This window comes from Bolinopsis microptera, chromosome 3 (genome assembly GCF_026151205.1).
Source record: "Bolinopsis microptera isolate Bmic1 chromosome 3, MBARI_Bmic_1.0, whole genome shotgun sequence".
Taxonomy (NCBI): Eukaryota; Metazoa; Ctenophora; class Tentaculata; order Lobata; family Bolinopsidae; genus Bolinopsis; species Bolinopsis microptera.
In genome coordinates this window covers 13,539,167-13,561,304 of record NC_087074.1, presented here as the reverse complement: position 1 = coordinate 13,561,304, position 22,138 = coordinate 13,539,167, and the positions used below count along the sequence as shown (strand labels likewise).

Below are 22,138 nucleotides of genomic sequence, written 5' to 3'. Positions count from 1 at the left end.
ACAATCCTGACGCAAGCATGAATACAACAAAAAATGCCAGAAGAGGTTTTCTAAGAAAATCAATTTTGTTCTGAGCTATAAAAGTATAATCATAGATAATGCTACGGGGGGACCCACGGGAGCAATACTCGGAGCTTTTATGATGATAAAGTTACGAAGAATAAAATTAGTAGCAAGCAAGCTATCAGTATACGGTACAGCTATCATATCACAACAAATGGATAAGATATGGAAAACCATTAGGTGGACCAGTCTGTAGATTGTAAGATGTAAAAACTGAGAGAGAGATTAACCAAAGTGGTTGATTGTTTTACGAACAGCAAAGCTGTTAAGTTAACATATCATTCGTACGAAAGGCTTGAAACGGATAATGTTAACAAAACTTGCTAAGTTTTAATTATCGAAATGAAAGGCTTTAACGAAGCGGTAAATATATCTACTCTCAGATAATCTGAAATGCTGCCAGATACCATGATCATTTAAAAAATTCCCCTCCCCCATCCAATATCATCGACGTTACAGCCCATTTAATTATTCCGTTGCTTTTTACAAATCGTATGCACTGTTTAAGACTCTTGAAATATGTAGCTAATAAGAGTAAAGATTGATAAAAGTTATTAAAATGAAAAAACCGCAAATAACGCTGGTTCTTGATGATGGCGCCCTTCGAATTTTACGCAGTGAAGCACTAGGCAGCATCCCACGACAAAATTAAAGAGTGCCTCACGATGTGATAAACACTAATCAGAGGATGAGACCCCCACAGTCCGACCAGCAGTGGCTCATAAATGTTGCTCATTTGAAGTGCACTTCTTATCAATTTCCAGCTGAATGAACGAGCAACCATGCCGAATTTATCTGTAGTACTGTGGGAGCGGACAATATTCGATTTTATAGGAAGACCCCTGCCAAGCTGCTTTTATCTGCGTCATAAGTGCGACTGGGAGTAGGAGGGCAGGTTATTCTAGCAACTTCAAGTTTTATCATAAGCACATGAATGGGAAGTAGCCTGGTAAAGTGTAGAAATCACAGATAAATCGGAAACATTTTTGTTGGCCCGGTGGTTCCAATGACCAATTGACAAAAAGATAATATAAACTGATAACATAAAAAAACTTTGTGTGAACTTTAATGAACTTAAGAATTAAACCCCAATTGCACACGACGAAAGAGTTGATCAAATTAAAGCATACAAAGACAAGGGCCGGGCGATGCCGTTACTCATACTGTTAGTTTCGTTTTCGTATGTTTAGATCTTTAGTAATTTAGTGATTCAAATTACGTGCAAAGCCAGAATGTAAATCCTTGTGTTGTAAGTGTAACCTGGTAACCAGTCAGTGTCTGAAAATACTCAGAACCGAGCAGCTAAACGAATGGTGCAGGACATGTAATAAAATAGAGTGCATCTAGTCACAGTTATGTTATATATTGTAAGTAAAGATACAGATTAGTAATATAAGGACCAACAGTAATAAAGATTAGACGATAACAATATTGAGTGAATATGGTGTGGTCACTTGTCAGTCACCATCCCTTTTTTTACTGGTTCCTCGTAACACGTGATAAACACGTGACCATGACAACCTGATTTGATTGGAAGTAGAGAATCTATGAGAGGTGACAAGCATGACATGTAACACTTGCTGCCTACTAATTAGCTCAATTAGACAAACATCTTATCTCGGTACTGTAGAATACTTGGCGTTCAGCATCATTTTGAACAAATAAGACGGCGAATTAAAAGTCACAAAGATTATTGCAGTAGAACGATTATTGCATACTAAGATGTCAAATAATCAATTGACAGTTGAACGGTTAAAATCATATCTTTTTTGATATTTTATCTCCAAACAATAAAGCAATAAGGACTAGAGTCTGTTGAAGGAATTCGGATTTGAGGTGGATAATATCCAAAACGTCAACCTGCTCATGCCATACATAGGAATCCTCCAACAATTTAAATAAATTACAATTTATAAACTTGGGACTTCTAAAATCCAAATACCATCTATCAAACAACCGGAAAGCTGTATCTGGTTGACGAGTCTTAGTCGGAAGTAGACATCTCAATTCTCAACGTTTCACGTGCTTCAAAATGCTGAGTTTTCAGTTTGTCTGTCGTCCATCTTGGCGTACTCACCTAAATGTGTACTCAGTAGTTACTAGCCGGGAATCCTATTCGCGGGAGTCAATAGACTACACCGTCGGGAGGCCAAGCTCTGATGTACGTGGTCACTAATGCGAACTGAACATGCAATGAAAGGCCACGTGTAATTTACCTCCCAAGCAGCATTACTAAATCAGGTGGTGTATCCAAAATTGTAGAAACTTTAAAAAAAGCTTAATTCCTAACTGATCACCGATCAAAAGCAGCACGTCCAACAGATATTGAAAAAAACAACTAGACTGAACATTTATTTTGATACGATAGAATTGTTGCGCATTGATGTTAGACTCACTGCATACGCGAGCAAAAAGCACTTTCATTACTCTAAACTTCATCGCGCGTTACGTTAAAACTATCTGAATGGCCTCTACTCACAATTTGGCAATGTGACTGCAGTTGCCAGCTCCAGCCAGTTATTGACGTAGTTGTCAAAGTTAAGATCGTCACACCAGTTTACCATTTCTTCGATCTCTGATTCCGTCAAGTCACGTTCAGTTTCTTTTCCTTGCTTGTACATATCTGAAGAGGATGTCACAGTAGAAAGTCAACAAAAAGGAATAGCTTTTTTGCTTCAAAAGTTTACAACCGATACAATTTTTATGAACATTTACTAGGGAATCAGAAGTCTTACTTGCCATCCATTGACGCTTCTTAACCTTCCTTTTGTTGTCCACATCTTTCTGTCGCCGCAGTCTCGAAAAGTGGAAGAATTTCCGTTCAGAATTTGATTCTTGTAACAGAGAGTCTGTTTCCATGCTGGTGAAGATTCTGCGGACAATTTCGGGTTTATTATATTGAAGACCCATGTTGGTTACTGGTATGGATGACAAAATGATCGTTTATATAAAGATAATATGTATTGTAATCTCAATCTAACCGAAGAGGGTATCGATTATTTTAGTAGGATTCAGGGATCTTAGAAAATGATTTTGTATTCAATACCTATCTGAAACCAGTCTCCAACCATTGTTCTCTCTTCTTTGATACCATCTAGATAAATCTGTAACAATATCTGTAACTCATCAGTATAATGTTAATCAAAGTGCAGAGTTCAGAGTCTAACAATTGATAAACAAATTGCTGAACATGACACACATTTTTATCACATTTTGCTAAACTCACCCTCCCTATCATTAGGATTGTCTACTTTGCTGTTTTTGACGGTGGCACCGGGAGCAGCCCAGTTTGATACGGTGTAGTCACGTGGTGCGAAAGAGTTGACATCTGTCACTGGACGGTACGTGAAGATCTTGTAGTAGATGTTGGGAGGGAACTTCTCCTGTTGGATATCATACAGCGTGGTTAGTGATACTGAATATTATATTCGTAAGATGTACACTTACCCAGGAAATTTGTGGCCTGAAGTACTCGGTTTTGAACTTTGAAGCTGTTAGCTGCCTAGGATGTAAGTTCAATTCTTAATAACCAGTATTTACTTACCCCAGCTAGCCTGAAACGAATGTGAATTCCAGCAGCAAAATCAAGCAAAGCAGCCTCTTTAGGGTTGATACACTTGAGCATGAACTGAGGGTTGCCCCTCGAGTAGAACTTGATAAGATCTCTGTAATAGTGATAAACTTGTATGTCCTGAGGGAATTAAGTTCCAGTCAGTGAAAATAATAAATTAGCTTAAAACATGTCATTGTACTATATGTATACTATCTAAACAATGAACATTGTAGAGTTTTGTAAATTGTGGTGAGAAAAGAATACTATTATATATATCAACTATACATATTGTATATTATATATATCAACTATACATATTGTTTTCGAATTTCGTTAAAGATTATTCGGAAGACCATTGTCGAACATTTTAGGTTCTTCGATGTTGCATGAAATCAGGTCGTGTAATATGGTAGCTGGTTTCTACTTTCTGATCGTCCGACACAGTCGCACATTCTAAGATCCCACGGTTAAAATTTAGTTTCGTGTTCATATCGGTACACGCGCGTGTAAGGGCAGGTAGGAATGTGCTATTTATAACTCGAGATACAAACGCGCGCCACGTGATATAGTGTTCTAGTATCACGTGGGAGCCACGCGACGACCAAAAGTCAGGGACCGTGAGAACTGGGCGATAAACAGCAAGGGGAAGAAAATATTAGACACGATCGATAGTGGGCTAGGTGGAATGCGATGTAGTAAGAACCGATCGTGAGAATTGTTTAAATTCCGTTCTATATAATATACTGTACAATTCTATAGAGTTCTAAGACTTAAGTTCTTACTATGTGCCGTCTCCAAGATCGCTGAATGATAGTAGCAGCCTTGTCTCTGGTGAGCGAGCCTGTTGAGTTCATACTACGCTCCTCTGACGTCATACTGTACAAACTCTGAAAGAGGGGGAAAGTAACCATGGTAGGTACGATGTGAAAGATGATGACGTGTTCGAAGAAAGCCAATGAGTGGAACTATTGGTACCGTGGTTATAACTAACATTAAAGTTTGGGTTAAGCCTAACTTTTGCTTGTAGATTATAGACCTGTGCTAATAAACGTGGATAGCGAATATCAATGCGGGATTCACGTACTGTAGTACTAGTTCAACAAGTTCGCAAGAAATCACCCCTGTCCGCTGTCGAACTTCGGTGCGTGTCGAACAAGTGTCCAGGTAGCGAACTCTAGTTCGACAATGGTTTGGTAAGAGTTCATTTTGACGCAGGACAACGATTTACAATCATGTCATAATATTCCCGAATCTCTGTCACGTGACAAACAAACTAACACTGCCTCCCATAGCTACTAACAGCTATAATGTCATCTTATTATAGTAAGTTATAGCGGTTGATTATAATGAAAAGTACGTACGTTATTGTTGGCTCGTTGGAGAAACCACCACCTCTGTATAAACCGAACACAGAACTCTTCGAAACTAAACAAAGGGAGATCATGTAATTAATTCGGAAAACGAAGCAAATTATAACTTATTCTAGTGACAATAGTCTAAAATAACAAACAAATTGCAAGCTGTAACAAGAGAATGACGTGTAGATCATTGTAGAAGGTATGCTGAGTAACGTAACGTAATATGAGCCTTTACATCTGATTCTCATTGCCATGGAGACGACTAGTTTTAAAGTACCACAACTTGTACTGTTCTGTAAAATGCATTATATGGACACGTTCATAAAAAGGTGGCACTAGAGATTGATTTTTCACTGCCAAAATTGTGTGAAGCATTTTAAAATACTTGTATCTCAAGGAGTATGCTATGAAAGTTAACCAAATTTTAATATGTGGTCCAAAAAGAGTCAAATGTCACATAATTAAGTCATTCATCTCTTTATATCTGTTAATTGTGCAGATATGAGCCAGAAATCACAAAATATTCATTTCTTGCACCTCTAATGATGAATTTACATTCTGTGAGTGTGTCCTGCTTCTCAATGTGATTATTGAACCTTTCTGAGTTAGTTGAGTGTTAAAAGTGCAAATAGTCACCGGTTAAATGTGGAGTTATGATGCAATTATCACAAACAGGGTTAATTCTGACTAAGTATTTTAGAATGATGAATGTGATATGAATATCAACGGAATGATTGTAACAATGAACTCTATCAATCACAATTATATCATGCTAACTAATATTTAGTGAATTTAGATGGTTAAAAGTGCCATAATGAGTCAAAAATCACATAAATGAGCATGTATTGAAATGATGCTGTATCAGGGGAATGTATCACTTTTTGGCTCTATATCAGGTTGGTATTCATAGTAAATCTGCAGTAATTCGATGTAACACTTGTTTATGGTCATGGAGAAGTTCGTTATTAGAGTAATAGTGGAATCAATAATCACAAAACACTGATTTTAAACTGAGTAAACTAGGCAAGTACTTTTACAGCTCAAGCCATGATAATTTTGTCGCCATAATGTGACAAATAAATCATATCAGTAACGTATAATACTTAATTGAATTTTTGAAATGTGATTATCGATTCATTACCTTTACTTTCAAAATGTCATTACAACTTGAACATTACATATGATTCAATTGTCACACCTTAAAGGAAATTACATATTTGGTAGCCATATTTGTGTGATTTTTGAATCATTTAAGCACCAAGATCAAAAATTATCGCTCAAAGGCCTTCAATAGGGTATAAGCTTAGACATGAATTCAAAAATCACATAATAAGAATCATAGAATGGATATAAATTGTCATATCGTGCACTTAATTTAAGGCTCACTATAGTGTGACTTGATAGCGCACCTTTAACGAAAATGTGACTTTTGAATCATATTAACTGGTTTTAATACTATTTAATACTATTTTGTACCCTAAAAAATGATAGAAAGCCAATAAAAACGTTAGATGATTCAATAATCACTGCTCTAAATAGGCTCATTTGCAACGTTTAAGTTGTGATTTTTGACTCATTTTGGCACCAATAACAATTTCAGATAATACATTCCATTCCTTACATGCATTATAGTCACCATATCAATTTTGGCTTCTTTGTGAATATTACTTTTCAGATTATCTAGTGTTGATTCATCTGGCATTTCTAATTGTGTGACTTTTGACTCATTGGCACACTTATAACGATAACTCCTGGGATATAAGCACTAGAGGCTCCGTGATTTCAGGATCATGAAATTTAATCGAATTTCTAAAGGTATAGATAGATATATCAACCAACAAAGAGCAATGACTATTTTTAAAATGCATTTAAAAAAATCAATCTCTAGTGCCACCTTTTTTTGAACGTGTCCATATATTAGGCTCACTGCATCATTTCATATCCAGTCCACTTAAGGCCACAGGGGGGGGTCGAGGCCTCAAAAAATGCAAAAAAACATTATGCTTTGAATCAATATATATTTTTGTGGTGGATACTTTGCCACCACTCATTTGTCTGTAGCTATTTTACTTTTTTTCATAAATGAGGTTAACCAATTCTCATTTAACCTCATTTTTTTGATAAATCGATAATGGAGGGCAGAAATATTGATGCCATTACAACTGAAAACTACGATAAGCTTTGTTTTTATTGTTTTTGTGTTATTTCAGCAGTTAAACTTTGAAAAATATACAAATAAAGGCAAAATTCTCAAAAATCACATAACATAAAAAACAGTTTTTTGCCTCTCCTGAAAACCTCGAATTTTTGACTTCAAAATCTATCTTCTCCTAGAGTTTTTATCCATTTCACCTCAAATTTGGAACTTATGTTCCTGACATAAATTTAAAAGTTTGTTATGTAACGATTGTTGTAATTTTGCTCCTAACTCTTTTTATGAGGTTAACCATTTTAAATTTTGTAACCCGCACTCATGGTTAACCTCATATCTCAGCTTTGGAGCAAGATATCATAAATCGTTACATAACAAAAACTCAAAATACCTTGAAGAACATTGTTGCCAAGTTACAAGGTTCTAAGTCATAAACTGAAAAAGAAGATAGATTTTGAACACGATTTCATTTAAAGTTTTCATTTACAATAGAATTACAGGTAAACCTCAAAATTCAACGCGCGATATCTTCAAATAGGAAACTTTGTTTTCGGTAAGGACAAAAGCATTTGAAAATTTAGATCGAGCTCTACAACATATCTCAAAATCTCAAAATCGACCTCGGACCCCCCCCTGTGGCCTTAAGTAAGATAACTTATATCAACATTACATTCCCTATTTTTAATCATAAAGTGTTGCATAAAACTTGCTGAAATCGTACATTGCCAAATATAGTGTTCTTTCCAGAAATCATAAGACAGCTCTGTTTTGAAAGAAAAACAGCCAGTAAAAACTTAGCAAATAGAGATCAGAGTACCATAATTAATTAAGTGAGGCCAGTATTATAAGTAAAACCTCATCAGAAGAAAAGAGGACCTCGACAGTAAGTTGTAAAATATGTAAGTTACATAAAATAGAGTGTTTGTTACGATAGCAAAGCAAGACACAGCAGCAAGTCAATGCTGTACAAGCTAGCATGCAATATGAAAGATTGTGCAAATGCTTGATAAACTCCGCGAGATGTCCAAAATTGTACTACGAAAAGTGTTGATGCAGGGCGATGGTCGGAGATCCTTTATTTTCACATTTCATTCGGCCACAATTACTTTTAAATTACAAAGATGGTTGAAACTCAAACCTGATACAAGATTCTGGAACAGGAACATGCAATCTCTCTGCCATAGCAAACGTTCTTACTGTCAAGCTTGCAGGAGATCTCTCCTCTGACAGACTCCCTGCAATGTTATTTTTCATTTTAAGTACGAACTCGGAATTAAAATTCACAGAACACTTATTATTTAAGTTAGAATCTATATTTGGTGACGATAATTAATATCAAACTAACAAACAAAATTAATTATAAATACTTTTAAAAGCCGGACGATGATTCATGCTGGCAACAAAATGATAATTTATTTATTATAAATGATAATCTTACATTGGGATGAATTCACCAAATGTGGTTGAGATGATTGTTGATGGGGGGATGGAATGTTTATACTTTTTGCTACATATTTTGAGTGCTTGTCTTCTAATCTTTTTCTAGCAGGTGACTGAAACAATCTTCCAGAAAATTGGTTTTGAAGCATCTACAGTTCGGGAGATATAAATAAATATCAACTAGTTATTTTTCGAATTATAGGTCAGTGTCAGTGTGATACACTCTGGTATATCAAGAGAAGGGACTTCCTACAATCCACAGGGCACCATGTGACCACTGACCCATTCATCCAATGTCATGTGATATACACAAGACATATAAGTGTATAAGAGTCTGGGAACGTGTGAAAGATGGGATCCGCATGAAATATGTTTGAGTACCACTACCGCAAATTTCGATGTATGATAACATATGAATTAAAGGGATTAAAATTAAAGATATTTCATATCAACTCAAACATTAAATAAAAGTATCATTCGAAACCTTAGGTCGATCATTAGGCTGTTTGGTGAGCGTACAGGATCCATCTGATTGGCCACTCTTACAACTCTCACCTTCATGTTCCAAAACCATTGATCTCATTGGATACACGTTCAGTCTATACATCTGTTTATACATCTGTTTATACATCTTCCCGCTCAACTGTAATATAGTAATATGGGGGTTAAGAAAGAAACGTGTACATTAAGATTATTATGTGAGACATTTCTTCTCAATCCATAACTTATTGGTAACTAAAACTGTCGGAAAATTCTAAACAATAATTTCGCTCATCACTGTGAAGTACTAAACAATATGTAAATAAAAAGTCAAAAAACACCTCAACTGTAACAGAATAAATAATTCAATCGATAATTTTGGATCAATAATGAGTCATGAGCTTAAGTAAATAAATAAATCAACAACCAAAAATAAATAAACCATCAGAATACCATCCTATGTGAAACACAAGAAAAATTTTTAAAGAGCCAAATAAATAAATCTTGCTTCAAATGGGAGTTTTTTGAGAGGGTGACCCTTTTTTAGGAGCAGGTACCCCTAACTTGGCTCATATCTTTGGCTAAAAATCGTCATCCTTTCACCAAGATCTTGGTTTTTTGGTTCAGGGAAAAAAGCAATCCACAGTTCTGGGCAATACAGATTGTGTACAGCTATTGGATGTACTCTGGGCAGTATTGGGCTGCATCCTGAACACATCTAATTACATGCCTTTTATGGACCTAATGGAGAATCCATTATCTGAAACACGAGATCGTCAGGTGAGGTCGTTGGAGTGCTGACATGCTATCTCGTGACTCTCACGTGGCTCATTAGCCATGGCTCAAAGGAAATATTTTCCAATTCTGACGCTCTTGCAAACTAGGAAAGAGCTATGTTGAGGAAGAAATAGGCAAGAGACCACTCTATCTGCAGTTTTAATACTTTCAACACTACTATATAACAAATAATTTGAGGTAAGATTAAGTTCCAATGTGTAACTGGTTCTCTCAGGAGACCAGACCTCACATCTTTTGGTAAGCCTTCCTTCAGGAGGGCTCTAATGAAACGAATAAAGATAAAACAAAGCTAACAGCTGCCGTGTCATGCTCATCCTTTGAGAGGGTGACCCTTTTTTAGGAGCAGGTACCCCTAGCAGTGCGGGAAGGGGGGTTTCTCCATAAGATTGTCCTTCTATATTCTTTTATGTTATTTTCTGAAAAAGGTTTCAAGATGTCGTCATAGTTGACTATCCGTCAATCTTACTTAATTTACTGGATTTTATTTGAAGTTCAATTTTTCAGACACGCATTAACATCACTTCTTCGTCATCGATAAAGAACAGGTTCGTTTTCCTTCAGACATCGTGCTGGGGGAACTTGACAACTTTCTTTCGCATAGAGACAGCATATAATAATAAACAGACGTGCGACTTAACTACATGCTTGCAGTTATCATAATTATAAGTGTTAAGTTAATAATAATGATTAATATTGAACTTTCAGGAGAATCAGCAGCTGAATAAGCACACATTTAACATTGACAAGGAGTTTCTACGGCAACTACCTATCACATGAAGAAATACATTACTAAACCAACCCACTCGACTGTAACATTTTTGGTGGAACCTATTTATAGCTTTTTCTTCATCGCTAAAATACGACACTTAAGGTGATTGATCTACTAACTGAGCAATTACCTGTCCAACTCTAAAATTAACTCAGGGTCAGATAAGGACACAGTGTTCAGACCCACTCCCACGCCCCAGGTAATGACTACACCCTTCTGTGGCAGCGCATCGATCCGGTCTACTCAGAGACTCCAATAACCATCGACACTCCGGCAGTCGATGAATCCAATGGCAGCCCAAGAATTGGTTAGTTATTAGATTAAAATAAAGTACTCGCAGTTATTGAGAACTGTCGACAGTATATAAGTTAAGACACTACACATGTCTTGGCAACAGCGTGTTTAGGCCCGCGGCGGGCTCTAAGCTACTGCTAGTTTGTATCAGTTGTGTCATCTAGAAAGTTTACCTTGTAGCAGTGAGTGTGTTTTAAAAGTCGCGCGCACGCGCGTTTGTGAGTTCTAAATTTTGTCACAATATGAAATTTGAGAACGATTTATCTCAGCTTTAACACAGTAGCGAGACGTAGTTCTGAATTTCTGGATCATCCAACCTCTATAATATACTTCCACCGGCCTGTCAACATTTGTTCGATAAAATTCTAAGAGTCTGTATTCACTTTTCGTTTAACAGACTACGGAACCTTCATCTCCAGAGAAAACTGTCCGGTTACCTCAGAGACGATGGGAGAGGCAAAATTATTTCAAAGAATTGGTTAACTTTTGATTTGAATATAATTTTAACATTTGTAATTGGAACAATATTATCATACTGACGGTAAGAACCACAACTAATGTTTCACATCTTCGCGGTCTTCAGTAAATATATTATATTACGCATACTTCCCAATCATTTGTACCTAAATTACCTCCCCATTCTCTCGACAGCACAAACATCACACACTCCGACTGTCCACATTGTTCACACCCAGTCGAAAATACGAACATGGATGATTAGCAGCACCCATAAGAAAAAACCAAAATCCCGGCTACAGACACGATGATGCTGCCTTGAGCTACTGCGATGTCTGCTATTGCAATGGCGATGTACATGGCAGCTAAAAATCTGGCCCTTTGATCCATGTAACATTTGATGATAAGACTGTTTTGTAGAAGAATTGTAAAAGATAGGAGGAGATTTGTTGAACTGAGCTCATATCCAAGTGCCCCCTTGTAGTTCTCTAGTATCTCTGTCTTATTCTCGGTAAAGCTATGCATCATCACCCTCTGAAATTAGTGCACTTGTAGGTTTTAGTGCCACTATCGGTAAGTTAAAACTATCTTAAGCGAAAAGCTTTTAGAATAATTGTAAGTAATATAAGTATTAGGCATAAGAAGAAAATATTGCTCAAAACGTTCAAGTAACAATGTTCAACAACAAAACGATTCCGTTCAAAACTGCATTGAAGCTTAAAACTTAAAGCAGCAGAGCCAATGCCTAACAGATTCGGTCCCTGAATAGTGAACACACTGCTGAACACACTGCTGAATACATACGCTAATTTTATGAAACATGACTCTCCCGTTACCTAGAGACTTCACAACAGAACTTAACCAGAAGTTGTAACGCTGCTCAAATTGGGCTGGTATTAAGTTTCATCTGAAAAAGTTATTTAATATGAATATTGATATGAATGACGGTGAACTGGAATGTACCTTGTAAAATGTAAAGGTCACCTATAAATTAAAATGTAAATTCCCATTCACCGCAAATTTCAGACTACTCCCATAAAGATGATAACAAGTAAATTTAACACTTTCTCCAGGGGGAACATGGCAGTGGCCTGGTAGTTCGGCTGTACGAGCCCTATGGGAATACTGTCTCAAACGTCTTTATTTCTCATGATCTACTCAGTCAAGCTTTCAGGTGAGATATCCTTATTTTTAATTCATCATTTGATCGAAATTAATGTTTATATATATTATAATTAAACAAATAGTTTCTAATATAACCTTGGTGTTACAGATTTAAAACTTTAAATACCTGTATTTTTAAATAACTGCTATTATTTCAGCATAAATGCTGTTGAAAGGGAGTCATCTAAAGCTCCTTTGTCTACAAGCGAAAATAAAGTCGGACCGCTTATATTCAGACCATTTGAAATAAAGACGATTTATTTAGAGCTGGATGCGACTGTAGATTTTACAAATGGTTCTTCTTCTAAGAGAGCTAAACTTGATGAGTGAGTCAATTTTTCCTAATCTATAGGTTTGCCACTTTTTTCCTATATTAATATTCAGATATTCCAATAAATTATCTCAGATTTACATTATTATGTACAGGGTGGGCCAAAAGTCAGTACCCATGCGTTGGCCTTTATAGCTCAGTCACTGAGTGCCCAATTTAAAGGACCAGTTAACTGAAAAATTTGTAGTCTCCAATTTGGCTAAGATTTAAATCAGCTGTGACAAACTAGTAAAGAATCGTATCGCCGAAAGAACCAACTCTCTATCGTACGTGTAACGCGTGTTATTGCAATAATAAGCTGTGGCCTCGTGACGTCATAAAGTCCCTCAGTGCGCGCTTGCATAGCGTAATTTACATTACAAATGTTTATCATCGTCAATAAAACACATGTAACTCACTCAAATTTTAGAATTATGACTATTACCCTAGTTCTCCAAAATCCTTATAGTTTTGGCTATCATTCTAACTAAAGGAATAGCTGATTGGATGTACAGTGCTCACGTCATGATTTTAAACAGTGATATAGGTTCTTGAACAGTGGCGGGTGAATGTACGGTTAGAAAGTTTCTGCTATTACAACTTATGTCATATGTGATAATTTTGGATTGCTTTCATTGCTTAATTACACAAGCAGCTAGGGAGACTGTACCGATTATTTTTGTCCATGAAACTCTAACGAATTTAGAAAGGATCTAGATAAGTAGGAGTTTGTTCAATTCCGAGAGCAATTATATTTATAGCATATAGCGAAATTTATAACTTAAATCCGCATGTGTCAGCCAGTACAGGAGACAAGAAGTCTGGCTACTTTACGGCCGTTCCTCTGGGACCATTAGTAGAAGTAGCTTCTATCAGAACAGTGCCGTGGGAACAGAATTCCCGCCAAAATACCCGGTCTTGGGTCTACCAAACAGTAATACTGTTCGGAGTGTACGGTGTGCAGTGTGTTTTGAATTAGACGTACAGACTTACGGCTTACCTAGTTGTTATCCTAATTGCATTATCATCGGTACATAACATAAATAAACTACTGGTAAGTTTAAATACCAAGTGCAAACGTGTTCAGTCAATCGACCCACTGAACAATTATAGAATTTCCAAGACCCTATTATTCTCTGGCCATATATTACGGCACGATCGATTGTTAGATGGCTAAACGACCAACGTTATAATCAATACAATTCTAAAACTATGAGCTAGCACTTTAATCTAAAAATAAGCTTTTAATATTACTCCTGATTTTTACATTTCACGTAAAACATTGTCGCCACAGGTTGATCATGGACACTAACAGCTTAATTTGAGATAAATGACTTATGAGTTTCTCTAAAGTTAACTCTTAAGTTGTGTACTCCAGTCATTTATGGACATTTATGGAAATGAACCTGAAAATGTTCAAATACTCACGAAACTTTGCACAGACCTTCCTGAAGGTATGAATAAACGATTTTCGTTTGGAGACATTTTTTTGACCGTGGAGAAAACCCAGGAGGGCCACGCCCATATTGACCCAATAACGTAACCGACCCCTTGCTTCTGAAGGTCGTAGAGGCTTCAAAATAGGCTTAAACGAAGCCGCATATGCATGTTTATATAGGAGTTATTGAGCAACACATGGCCTAAAATCCTTACTTTTCGAGAAATTCGCCAAAAACCATTTTGGGCGTGGTGCTGGGCCCATTTTCGATAGGATCGTGATAGAGTCTTTAGACAGGGTGCAAAAGAACCGCAATTAGCATATTAATATATGACTTACGAACAAACATATGCCTTAAAGTGCTTACTTTTTCAGTTATTGGCGAAAAACTGATTTTCGGTTCCAGAAATCATACAAAACTATGGGTATCTGGTAACTTGGGCTATGAAGGCCCTAAGGTTTTTGAATGTGTGCAAATTGTGCAGAATGGCCATGTTTATATACAACTTATGAAGCAACATGTACCCTAAATTACTTACTTTTCGAGTTATTTGGGGGAAAAGATTGTATTATGTCCATTTTCTACCTGTAAAATACAGTCTCACGAGCTCTTCTGCGCGCGGGAGGGACTTTATGACGTCATCGCCAAAATAATACAAACGCTATTTACACGCGTTAGAGAGCAGTTAGAGATTTAGGAATTTCGACTCGTTGCTTAGTTTGCTATTTGTCACAATCTGTCAAAATATGAGGATAACTTTTTTTTCAGTTAACTGGTCCTTTAAATACTTCTTTCTGGTATGACTTAGTACCACCACTGGTTCGAGGAATTTGTCAACTCGAAAAATATTCGCGTTCATTTTTTTCAAATAGAGGTTCATTTTCACATTTATTTGATAGTTTGGATAGTCAGATCAAGCTAAATGTTATTGAATTGTGTTTGGCCATTCCAATTACGTTTGTCCTCAAAGAATTAGAACTGTAGCTTCTCAGATGACCGAGATATGAAGCATAACGAGTTTATTCATTACGTGTGATCAGGTGATTGGTTTACCTAATCACGTGATAAGGTGACCCCCGTTAACTACCCCGTTAAACATTATATGAGAATTGTTAAGGGTGCCCAATTAAGGTGTCGTGTCACGGTGTCACATAATCACCCAGTCAATTTTGTTAACGAGATACAGAAAATGCTTGATAACTTCGTCATTTCTAATCCGTTTTGCCTCATGTTTTCAGATCATATGCAACATTTGATTATCTACCGTCTCTGAAAAAATTAGGCGTTCAGCATGTTCAGAGAAAACAATAAAGGTGTTTTAATATTGAATGGGCGTGGTCTAAAATATTCGAATTTTCAAATTTTGACGACGGAATCCTCGAACCAGTAAGTACAGTATGCCATCTGCAAAGCAACAGCTCTCAAATATAAAACACAGCGGAGCTATTAAGGCCAACGTATGGGTACTGACTTTTGGCCCACCCTGTATTTAAATGTGGTGAACCATATTATTTTATCGATAAGCTTTATTCAGACAAAAGACGTTGAAAAGGCTTTTAGTTTTAAACTTACTATCAATATTTATTTCTAGATACTTGACCTTTTTAGTGTAGCTAAAAATTCAGACCATTAGTATTTAGATTACCGTTCTTTATATTTATTCGTAGATAACAAAAATACAATTGTATTTTGCATGTTATATTCTTTTTGGGATGAAATTTCAGAATAATGTGTATTGTTTTCCCATTGTTTTATATTGATATTGTGTGACCTTCATACTGTTATCGTTACAAATATTTATACTTTTATTTCAAATTAAGCATTCAAATTATGCATTTCATTGAAAAATACATTTTAATATCATCATGATTGAATCGATAAAAGTCCAAGCTTTAGCATTAAAAAATCGAATATTTACAAATTTAAAAAGTTCGATAAAATAACATTCTACAGAGCCTTGAACCGACTTTCAACTGAAATATAGAAAAATATAACCTTAAATACTTAAAATAACATAATTCATAGTCATGCCATGTAATGATATCATGGTCTCGTAGAGTGATTCGGTGACTAATGATCAAACTCGCTCAATAATCAAATTCGCTCAATAATCAAACTCGTTCGTTTAAATTTTATTATTGTCCTAATCGCACTACAAGGGATTGACATAATTCTACATAAAACCCAACGTATGGGTACTGACTTTTGGCCCACAGGGTGGGCCAAAAGTCAGTACCCATACGTTGGCCTTAATAGCTCAGTCCCTGAGTGCCCAATTGAAATAATTCTTTCTGGTATGACTAACTACCACCACTGGTTCGAGGAATTTGTCAAATCGAAAAATATTCGTGTTCATTAAAAAAAGTTAAGGTTCATTTTCGCATTTATTTGATAGTTTGGATAGTCGGATCGAGCCAAATTTTATTGAAAAGTGTTTGGCAATTCGAATTACGTTTGTCCTGAACAAAATGAGAGCTGTAGCTTCTCATATCACCGAGATACGAAGCATAAGAGTTTATTCATAACGTGTGATCAGGTGATTGGCTTACCTAATCACGTGATAAGGTGATCCCGTTAACCACCCGTTAAACATTATGGGAATCGTTAAGGCTGCCCAATTAAGGTGTCGTGTCACGGTGTCACGGTGTCACATAATCACCCAGTCAATTTTGTCAACGAGATACACAAAATGCTTGATAACTTCGTCATTTCAAATCCGTTTCACATCATTTTTTCAGATCAGATGCAACATTTAATAATCTACCGTCTCTAAAAAATTAGGCGTCCAGCATGTTCAGAGAGAACAATAAAGGTGTTTTAATATTGAATGGGCATGGTCTAAAATATTCGAATTTTCAAATTTTGGCGACGGAATCCTCGAACAAGTAGGTACAGTATGCCATCTGCAAAGCAACAACTCTCAAATATAAAACACAGCGGAGGTATAAAACCCAACGTATCTTACTATATATAAAGCGAGACGATATATATGGTTCCGTGCCATTTTACTGACACCATGGCATCAATTTTAACGCGACTTTCCGCAAAAACCGTAAAAGATATACAACTGAAACTTTTTTGACTGGGTCAAATGCTTTAATGGCCTTCAAATCAGCATGAAAAAGTAAAAAATTGGCCAAGGAATAAGAATTTTAGTGCCCAAAATTTGGACTCACAAGTGGTGTCAAAAACGCAAATTAAATAGGTAATAATTATTTTAGTCTCTCGAGTCTTGACACCACTTTAGGGTAGACGGGTTCCTGCTAGTACTATAAATCTGCAGAACATCCGATTAGAAACCACACAGTGTGATTAATGAAAATAACGACACTGATACTAACACAACTACACTTATATAAAGCCTCCTCCGTGGAGCTTGACATAATATTGCAACAGCAATAACTAGACAACTATTATTATCACCACATCTCAAGTGTCTTCACGTTGATAGTCTTTCTCTCCCTTTATATTATATTCTGTGCTTCTCCGATCATAACATAGCTGCAAGCATCACTACCAGCTCGAATATCTGAAGTACGTTCAACACTTAACTATACACGTAAAGAATAGGTGCAACATACGGGGGGGGGGGGGGGGGGGGGGGGTCAAATGCAATGAATACTAAGCCAACATCTCGCAACAGCAGCAAAATGTTTCACAAACTGCCTCAAAACATTTTGAATTGTCCTTCTCCCTCCTCCTTGGAATATCTCCTTCTTCAGACTCGCAATCATTCAAATTAGTCATTTCCTTCGCCAGGATTAGAATACCAACTGCAAGAATTACTCCCCCCAAAGTCAGGATTATCCACATATTTTTACCAAGTCCTGCATTCTCAATGTTAACATTATCGACAGCTCTCCTTTTCTCTCTGTCACCGTTACCTGACAATTCTTTATCAGCGAATGTTGCAATTTGTACCAAAAACACCATGCCGATCACGTAGAAAGACCGGAACTTCATATCGGAGATATAGGTTTATCAACTAGAACGTTTTAGAAAGCACGGCAAAGGAAAACAACACAGCAGAACGCTAAGCACGGTAGCAGGTTTATATATATTGAGGTTGGAATTAAAGTATCATATGTCGTGATCTAATTGCACTTATTGCAGCTCTGATGAATTACAATCACAACAGTTCCCACTATTTCTACTTACTCTATAATGTTGATCAGTGGTGGAGTATAACTTACTTATTTTTATACTTTGATGGGGTTTAGCCAGAAGAGTCAGTCTCCTCGTACTTCAAGTCAGTCTCCTCGTACTTCAAGTTGAATGTTATTTCCTCTCCCGCTTTCTTTGAAGTGAGGTCTGATAAAATATCGTGATGTCTCCCATCAGTCCATATTTTGATATTCTGATAGATGTCATTCCCTTCTATTAGAAACAACTAATATGTAGATTTTGGGAAAAGTTTGAGGAAGACTCCCCTGCACGAGGTGAGAGGGTGGTGACGTATAAACCTTTCCTCGGAGGAGAGCTACATCTCTTTCACTTTCGAGAGATTTGGAAATCTTTGTGTTATCAACAGGAACAATCAAGGTTCCAGAACTGACCCCTGAGCCCTGAGGACACCACGTAGGAACATCTATAATAAACGACCGTTTCTATTAATAAGGCTGTTCAAAATTTTACATTTCATATTCAGAGAGAGAGAGAGAGAGAGACAAATAGATAGTCACATTACTATTGTGCAGTCACATTGATATGTATCATAAAACTGTGGTATGAACTTGCTCCATGGGTGAAGAACAAAAAGGTAAAGTCGTCATAAACAATGAAAGTAAACGTTATTTCTATATTTTATACAAAACTAAAATAAAGGTAAATTGTTGGATTTTCAACTGTAATATACATTTTTAACATCAAACTAATCGTCAAAATTTCCGTCAAAAATCCCATCAAAACAACCACCGCCTTCACTAGTATCATTTGTCTGTGGTCGATCTTCATTTCCTTTACATAATTCAGTGCATATTTCAGCGCATTCCCAACCTAAGAGGAGAAATTAATGAGATGCTTATTTAAAAAAATCATTTAAAATATATCCTGCAATAGCATTTAATTTCTTACGTTGCCACATTAATTCGTATTAGTGCTTTTCATTAACAAATGAGACGCAACCTTACATGTTACATTTTCCCAGCAACTCCTCTTTGTCCTCCGTCTTCTCTCTTCTTCTTCTCTAGTTCTTCTTCTGCCATAAAAACTCATTGATACCATCATAAGACCGGCTACTTGACCCACTCCCCCTAAAATCAGGATCACACATTTGTCGCTGTTTGTTTCTACGTTTTCGGCCAAGGCTTTGGATTCTGTGTCAGTGGAATCTGCTATTTGTAGCAAGGAAATAATGTACAAGGAAACAATGCCAATCATGAAGGAAGACCAAACGAAATGAAACACAGACCAGGATGACGAATGCGAAATTCATAGGAAAGGGAAAGAACCCCTTCGTATTGGAGGACTACTCACTAGCAGCTTCTAGGTTCAAGTTAAAGTATCGGATGTCTCAACTCCGATGAGTCACTAATTTAAGCCAATAGGCAGTACTTTTGATTTTTGCAACTATTTCACCACTGTATTTTATTTTCATTTTATGGTCCATATGAACTTGATGGCGCACTACCTTTTGGAGATAATTAAGTGGAAAATCATGATAATTAATGTATTGAGGTGGGGTCTGTAATGGTAATTAATGTATTGAGATGGGAGTATTATAGGGAATATAAGGGATCGTTCACAATGATACAATTGCGTTTAAGGACCTTGCTCACAATTACGTAATATATCAAAGATCTTAATCATTGGCGTAGTTTAGGATAGTTTAGGATATCTTACTTACTCCGTAGTTACCACCTCATTTAATGTGTATGTCTAGTTATCCTAAATAATTTGAATTACGATTAAATGTGACATGCTCCTTATTTATACGTGTTACGTGTGGGATTAATCTCGTATCAGTATAAATGAAAATCAGCTTAATAAGTCGTAGGATTGTAATATTATAGAAACACCCAATAATTCACACAATATAATCTAGTTCATGAATCGTAATTTTAATCCAAGTGCCCGGGAGAATATTTTAAAATGAGTTCTGTGTCTTGATGGAGGGGGGGGGGGGGGGGGGGTCACCCCCCTTGATGGGCTTGATCAGTCAGTTACACATTATCGATTCCAAGAATTGTGTTCAGCACCATGGCAGATGTGGAGCCAAGAGTCAGTCCCAATAACATGCACATTGTCATCAGATTCCCTGCAAGAAGTGTCACGTGTTAGTTAAATATTAGTCGTGTAGAATTATGATATCATTATATTTTATTATTACTGTATAATCACCACACAACCCACCTGCCATTTCCCGCTCCTCAAGGTCCACCTGGCTGCTAGCCGCACACATGGGAGTGGATCCCATGTAACCCGTAGTAAACCCCAGAACGGACATGACTATTATGGGGACCCCCTCCCCGGGGATTATGGGGTTTGAAGGGAGGACACACATGAGCAGGACAGGAACCAGGAGCCATCTCAGAGCTCCTGTAAGGAGGAGGATATTGTCCGGCATCTTGTAGGATAAACCTGTTGCTATCTGGGGGATATTGGAAATTGGAATGTTATGATAAGTGGTTGACATGACGACAACTATGTTTTATGAGGCACGTTCACTGATTTATAACACTAAAATGCAAGTTCAATAAGCACAATTAAATAAGATTCTCTCACCGTGCCCCCGAAGTCCCAGGCATTGAAAGCGAAGACAAGTGCGACAGATAACCATCCGTTAGGCCAGGAAGTCTTGATAATACTAGCTACACCCGGGTACAGGAGATTAGTGACCAGGTAGACGTTCAGTATTCCTATCATTAGCTTCCAGATCTTCCTGCTCACTGTCATCCTCAGCCTCATTCCCTCTGTAGTCGGGCATTTTCAGGGATTAAAATTCGGAAACTTGCAAATTACATAATATACATTATACAAGTGTATATTTAGATACTGATTTCTTAGAACCAATTTCTAGATAGACTGGACTAACCTTTGAATGAAGACCAAGCGGATTGGTCATCTTTCACGATGAGTGGTGTGAAGGAGGTGGCTGTGACTGACTGCAAGTTAACTGCTTGTTCCTGGGCTTCGTAAAAACGAACAAAGGTGCTTTCCTTGATGTATCGGTGTAGGAATATGCAGGCCTGATCAATTTGCTTTGTTATCAATTTGCTATGTTACATGAGTCCAAGCAATGAATATTCAAGAATTTGATTTAAATATCAGAACTGATAAAACCAGCTCTACAATATCATGATATTTTGTAAACTTACCACTTCACCTATGATCGATAAAGAAAAGAAGATGATAGTATTAGTAAGGTTGTTTTCAATGGTAAGCTTGGTGATAATCCTGTTTATGGACACTAAAAGACCCGAGAAGGCTTCACCCAACATCACTGCTCGGGTATACTTGCTCGGTAACATTCCGGAGTAACCGTAGTAACTTGCCTCCTGAACTGCAATTACAAATGTTTGTTAAAATTATGATTAATTTACAGTTATCAATAACTGAAGATTCTCGAAAGTTGCATCTCCTGCTAAAATGGTTTTCAGTTTTCAAAATGATTAACACTTTCATTGTTATATCCTTGTAATCAACACTATGGAATGTGTCCTCTCAGCACTTTAGTTGGCAGTGAGACTGATTTTTGTTCAAACTCACCTCCACATCCTATGCCAGTAAAAATAGTTGCAACGATCGTAAAATAGAGCCCAAAATCGTGACCAACCACTCCAAACTTAGTAAGAGCAACCAGCACAGCCATACCTCCTAGAGATATCATGAAAGCCACGTACCCGAATGTGATCCGCCTAAAA

General features: G+C 36.8%; 2 protein-coding genes and 1 long non-coding RNA gene across 6 annotated transcripts in view; 1 reads left to right on the top strand and 2 right to left on the bottom strand.

The window, feature by feature from the left end:
* Positions 1 to 1,737: 1,737 nt before the first annotated feature.
* On the bottom strand, positions 1,738 to 9,219 carry LOC134812813 (protein MFI-like). 4 transcript variants are annotated; one of them, XR_010159960.1, is made up of 11 exons: positions 9,051 to 9,219; positions 8,565 to 8,679; positions 8,265 to 8,361; positions 4,978 to 5,041; positions 4,399 to 4,503; positions 3,608 to 3,754; positions 3,290 to 3,446; positions 3,110 to 3,179; positions 2,803 to 2,935; positions 2,543 to 2,686; positions 1,738 to 2,140 (listed from the first exon to the last, which is right to left on the bottom strand). XR_010159960.1 is itself a non-coding variant. In XM_063820386.1 (11 exons), exons 1-11 carry the CDS (start codon positions 9,125 to 9,127, stop codon positions 2,091 to 2,093), a joined length of 1,173 nt encoding a protein of 390 aa, XP_063676456.1. In that variant the 5' UTR covers positions 9,128 to 9,219; the 3' UTR covers positions 1,738 to 2,090. The 4 variants fall into 4 exon arrangements, 3 of the variants coding, with proteins under 3 accessions (XP_063676456.1, XP_063676453.1, XP_063676454.1); XM_063820386.1 differs by having other exon boundaries at positions 2,799 to 2,935; positions 8,565 to 8,689; XM_063820383.1 differs by having other exon boundaries at positions 2,799 to 2,935.
* A 773-nt stretch (positions 9,220 to 9,992) lies between these two features.
* The window catches only part of LOC134813603 (uncharacterized), a 14,402-nt gene continuing 2,256 nt past the window's right edge, over positions 9,993 to 22,138 (top strand). The window contains exon 1 of the long non-coding RNA XR_010160038.1: positions 9,993 to 10,021. This is a non-coding gene — a long non-coding RNA (uncharacterized LOC134813603). The remainder of the gene's footprint in view (positions 10,022 to 22,138) is intronic.
* On the bottom strand, positions 20,425 to 22,086 carry LOC134812371 (equilibrative nucleoside transporter 4-like). The gene is made up of 6 exons (XM_063819764.1): positions 21,984 to 22,086; positions 21,593 to 21,777; positions 21,310 to 21,463; positions 21,000 to 21,187; positions 20,628 to 20,865; positions 20,425 to 20,532 (listed from the first exon to the last, which is right to left on the bottom strand). Exons 1-6 carry the CDS (start codon positions 22,084 to 22,086, stop codon positions 20,438 to 20,440), a joined length of 963 nt encoding a protein of 320 aa, XP_063675834.1. The 3' UTR covers positions 20,425 to 20,437.

Bases quoted from the DNA above. Each gene is read 5' to 3' on its own strand.
- LOC134812813 (XM_063820383.1), bottom strand. From the start codon at position 9,197: ATGTATAAACAGATGTATAAACAGATGTATAGACTGAACGTGTATCCA. The intron at 8,362-8,564 runs GTAAGATTATCA...ATAACATTGCAG, and splicing joins TTTGGTGAATTCATCCCAAT to GGAGTCTGTCAGAGGAGAGA. The intron at 2,936-3,109 runs GTATTGAATACA...AATTGTCCGCAG, and splicing joins TGGAGACTGGTTTCAGATAG to AATCTTCACCAGCATGGAAA.
- LOC134812371 (XM_063819764.1), bottom strand. From the start codon at position 22,086: ATGGCTGTGCTGGTTGCTCTTACTAAGTTTGGAGTGGTTGGTCACGAT. The intron at 21,778-21,983 runs GTGAGTTTGAAC...TTGTAATTGCAG, and splicing joins TACTGGCATAGGATGTGGAG to TTCAGGAGGCAAGTTACTAC. The intron at 21,464-21,592 runs GTAAGTTTACAA...CAAATTGATCAG, and splicing joins TATCGATCATAGGTGAAGTG to GCCTGCATATTCCTACACCG.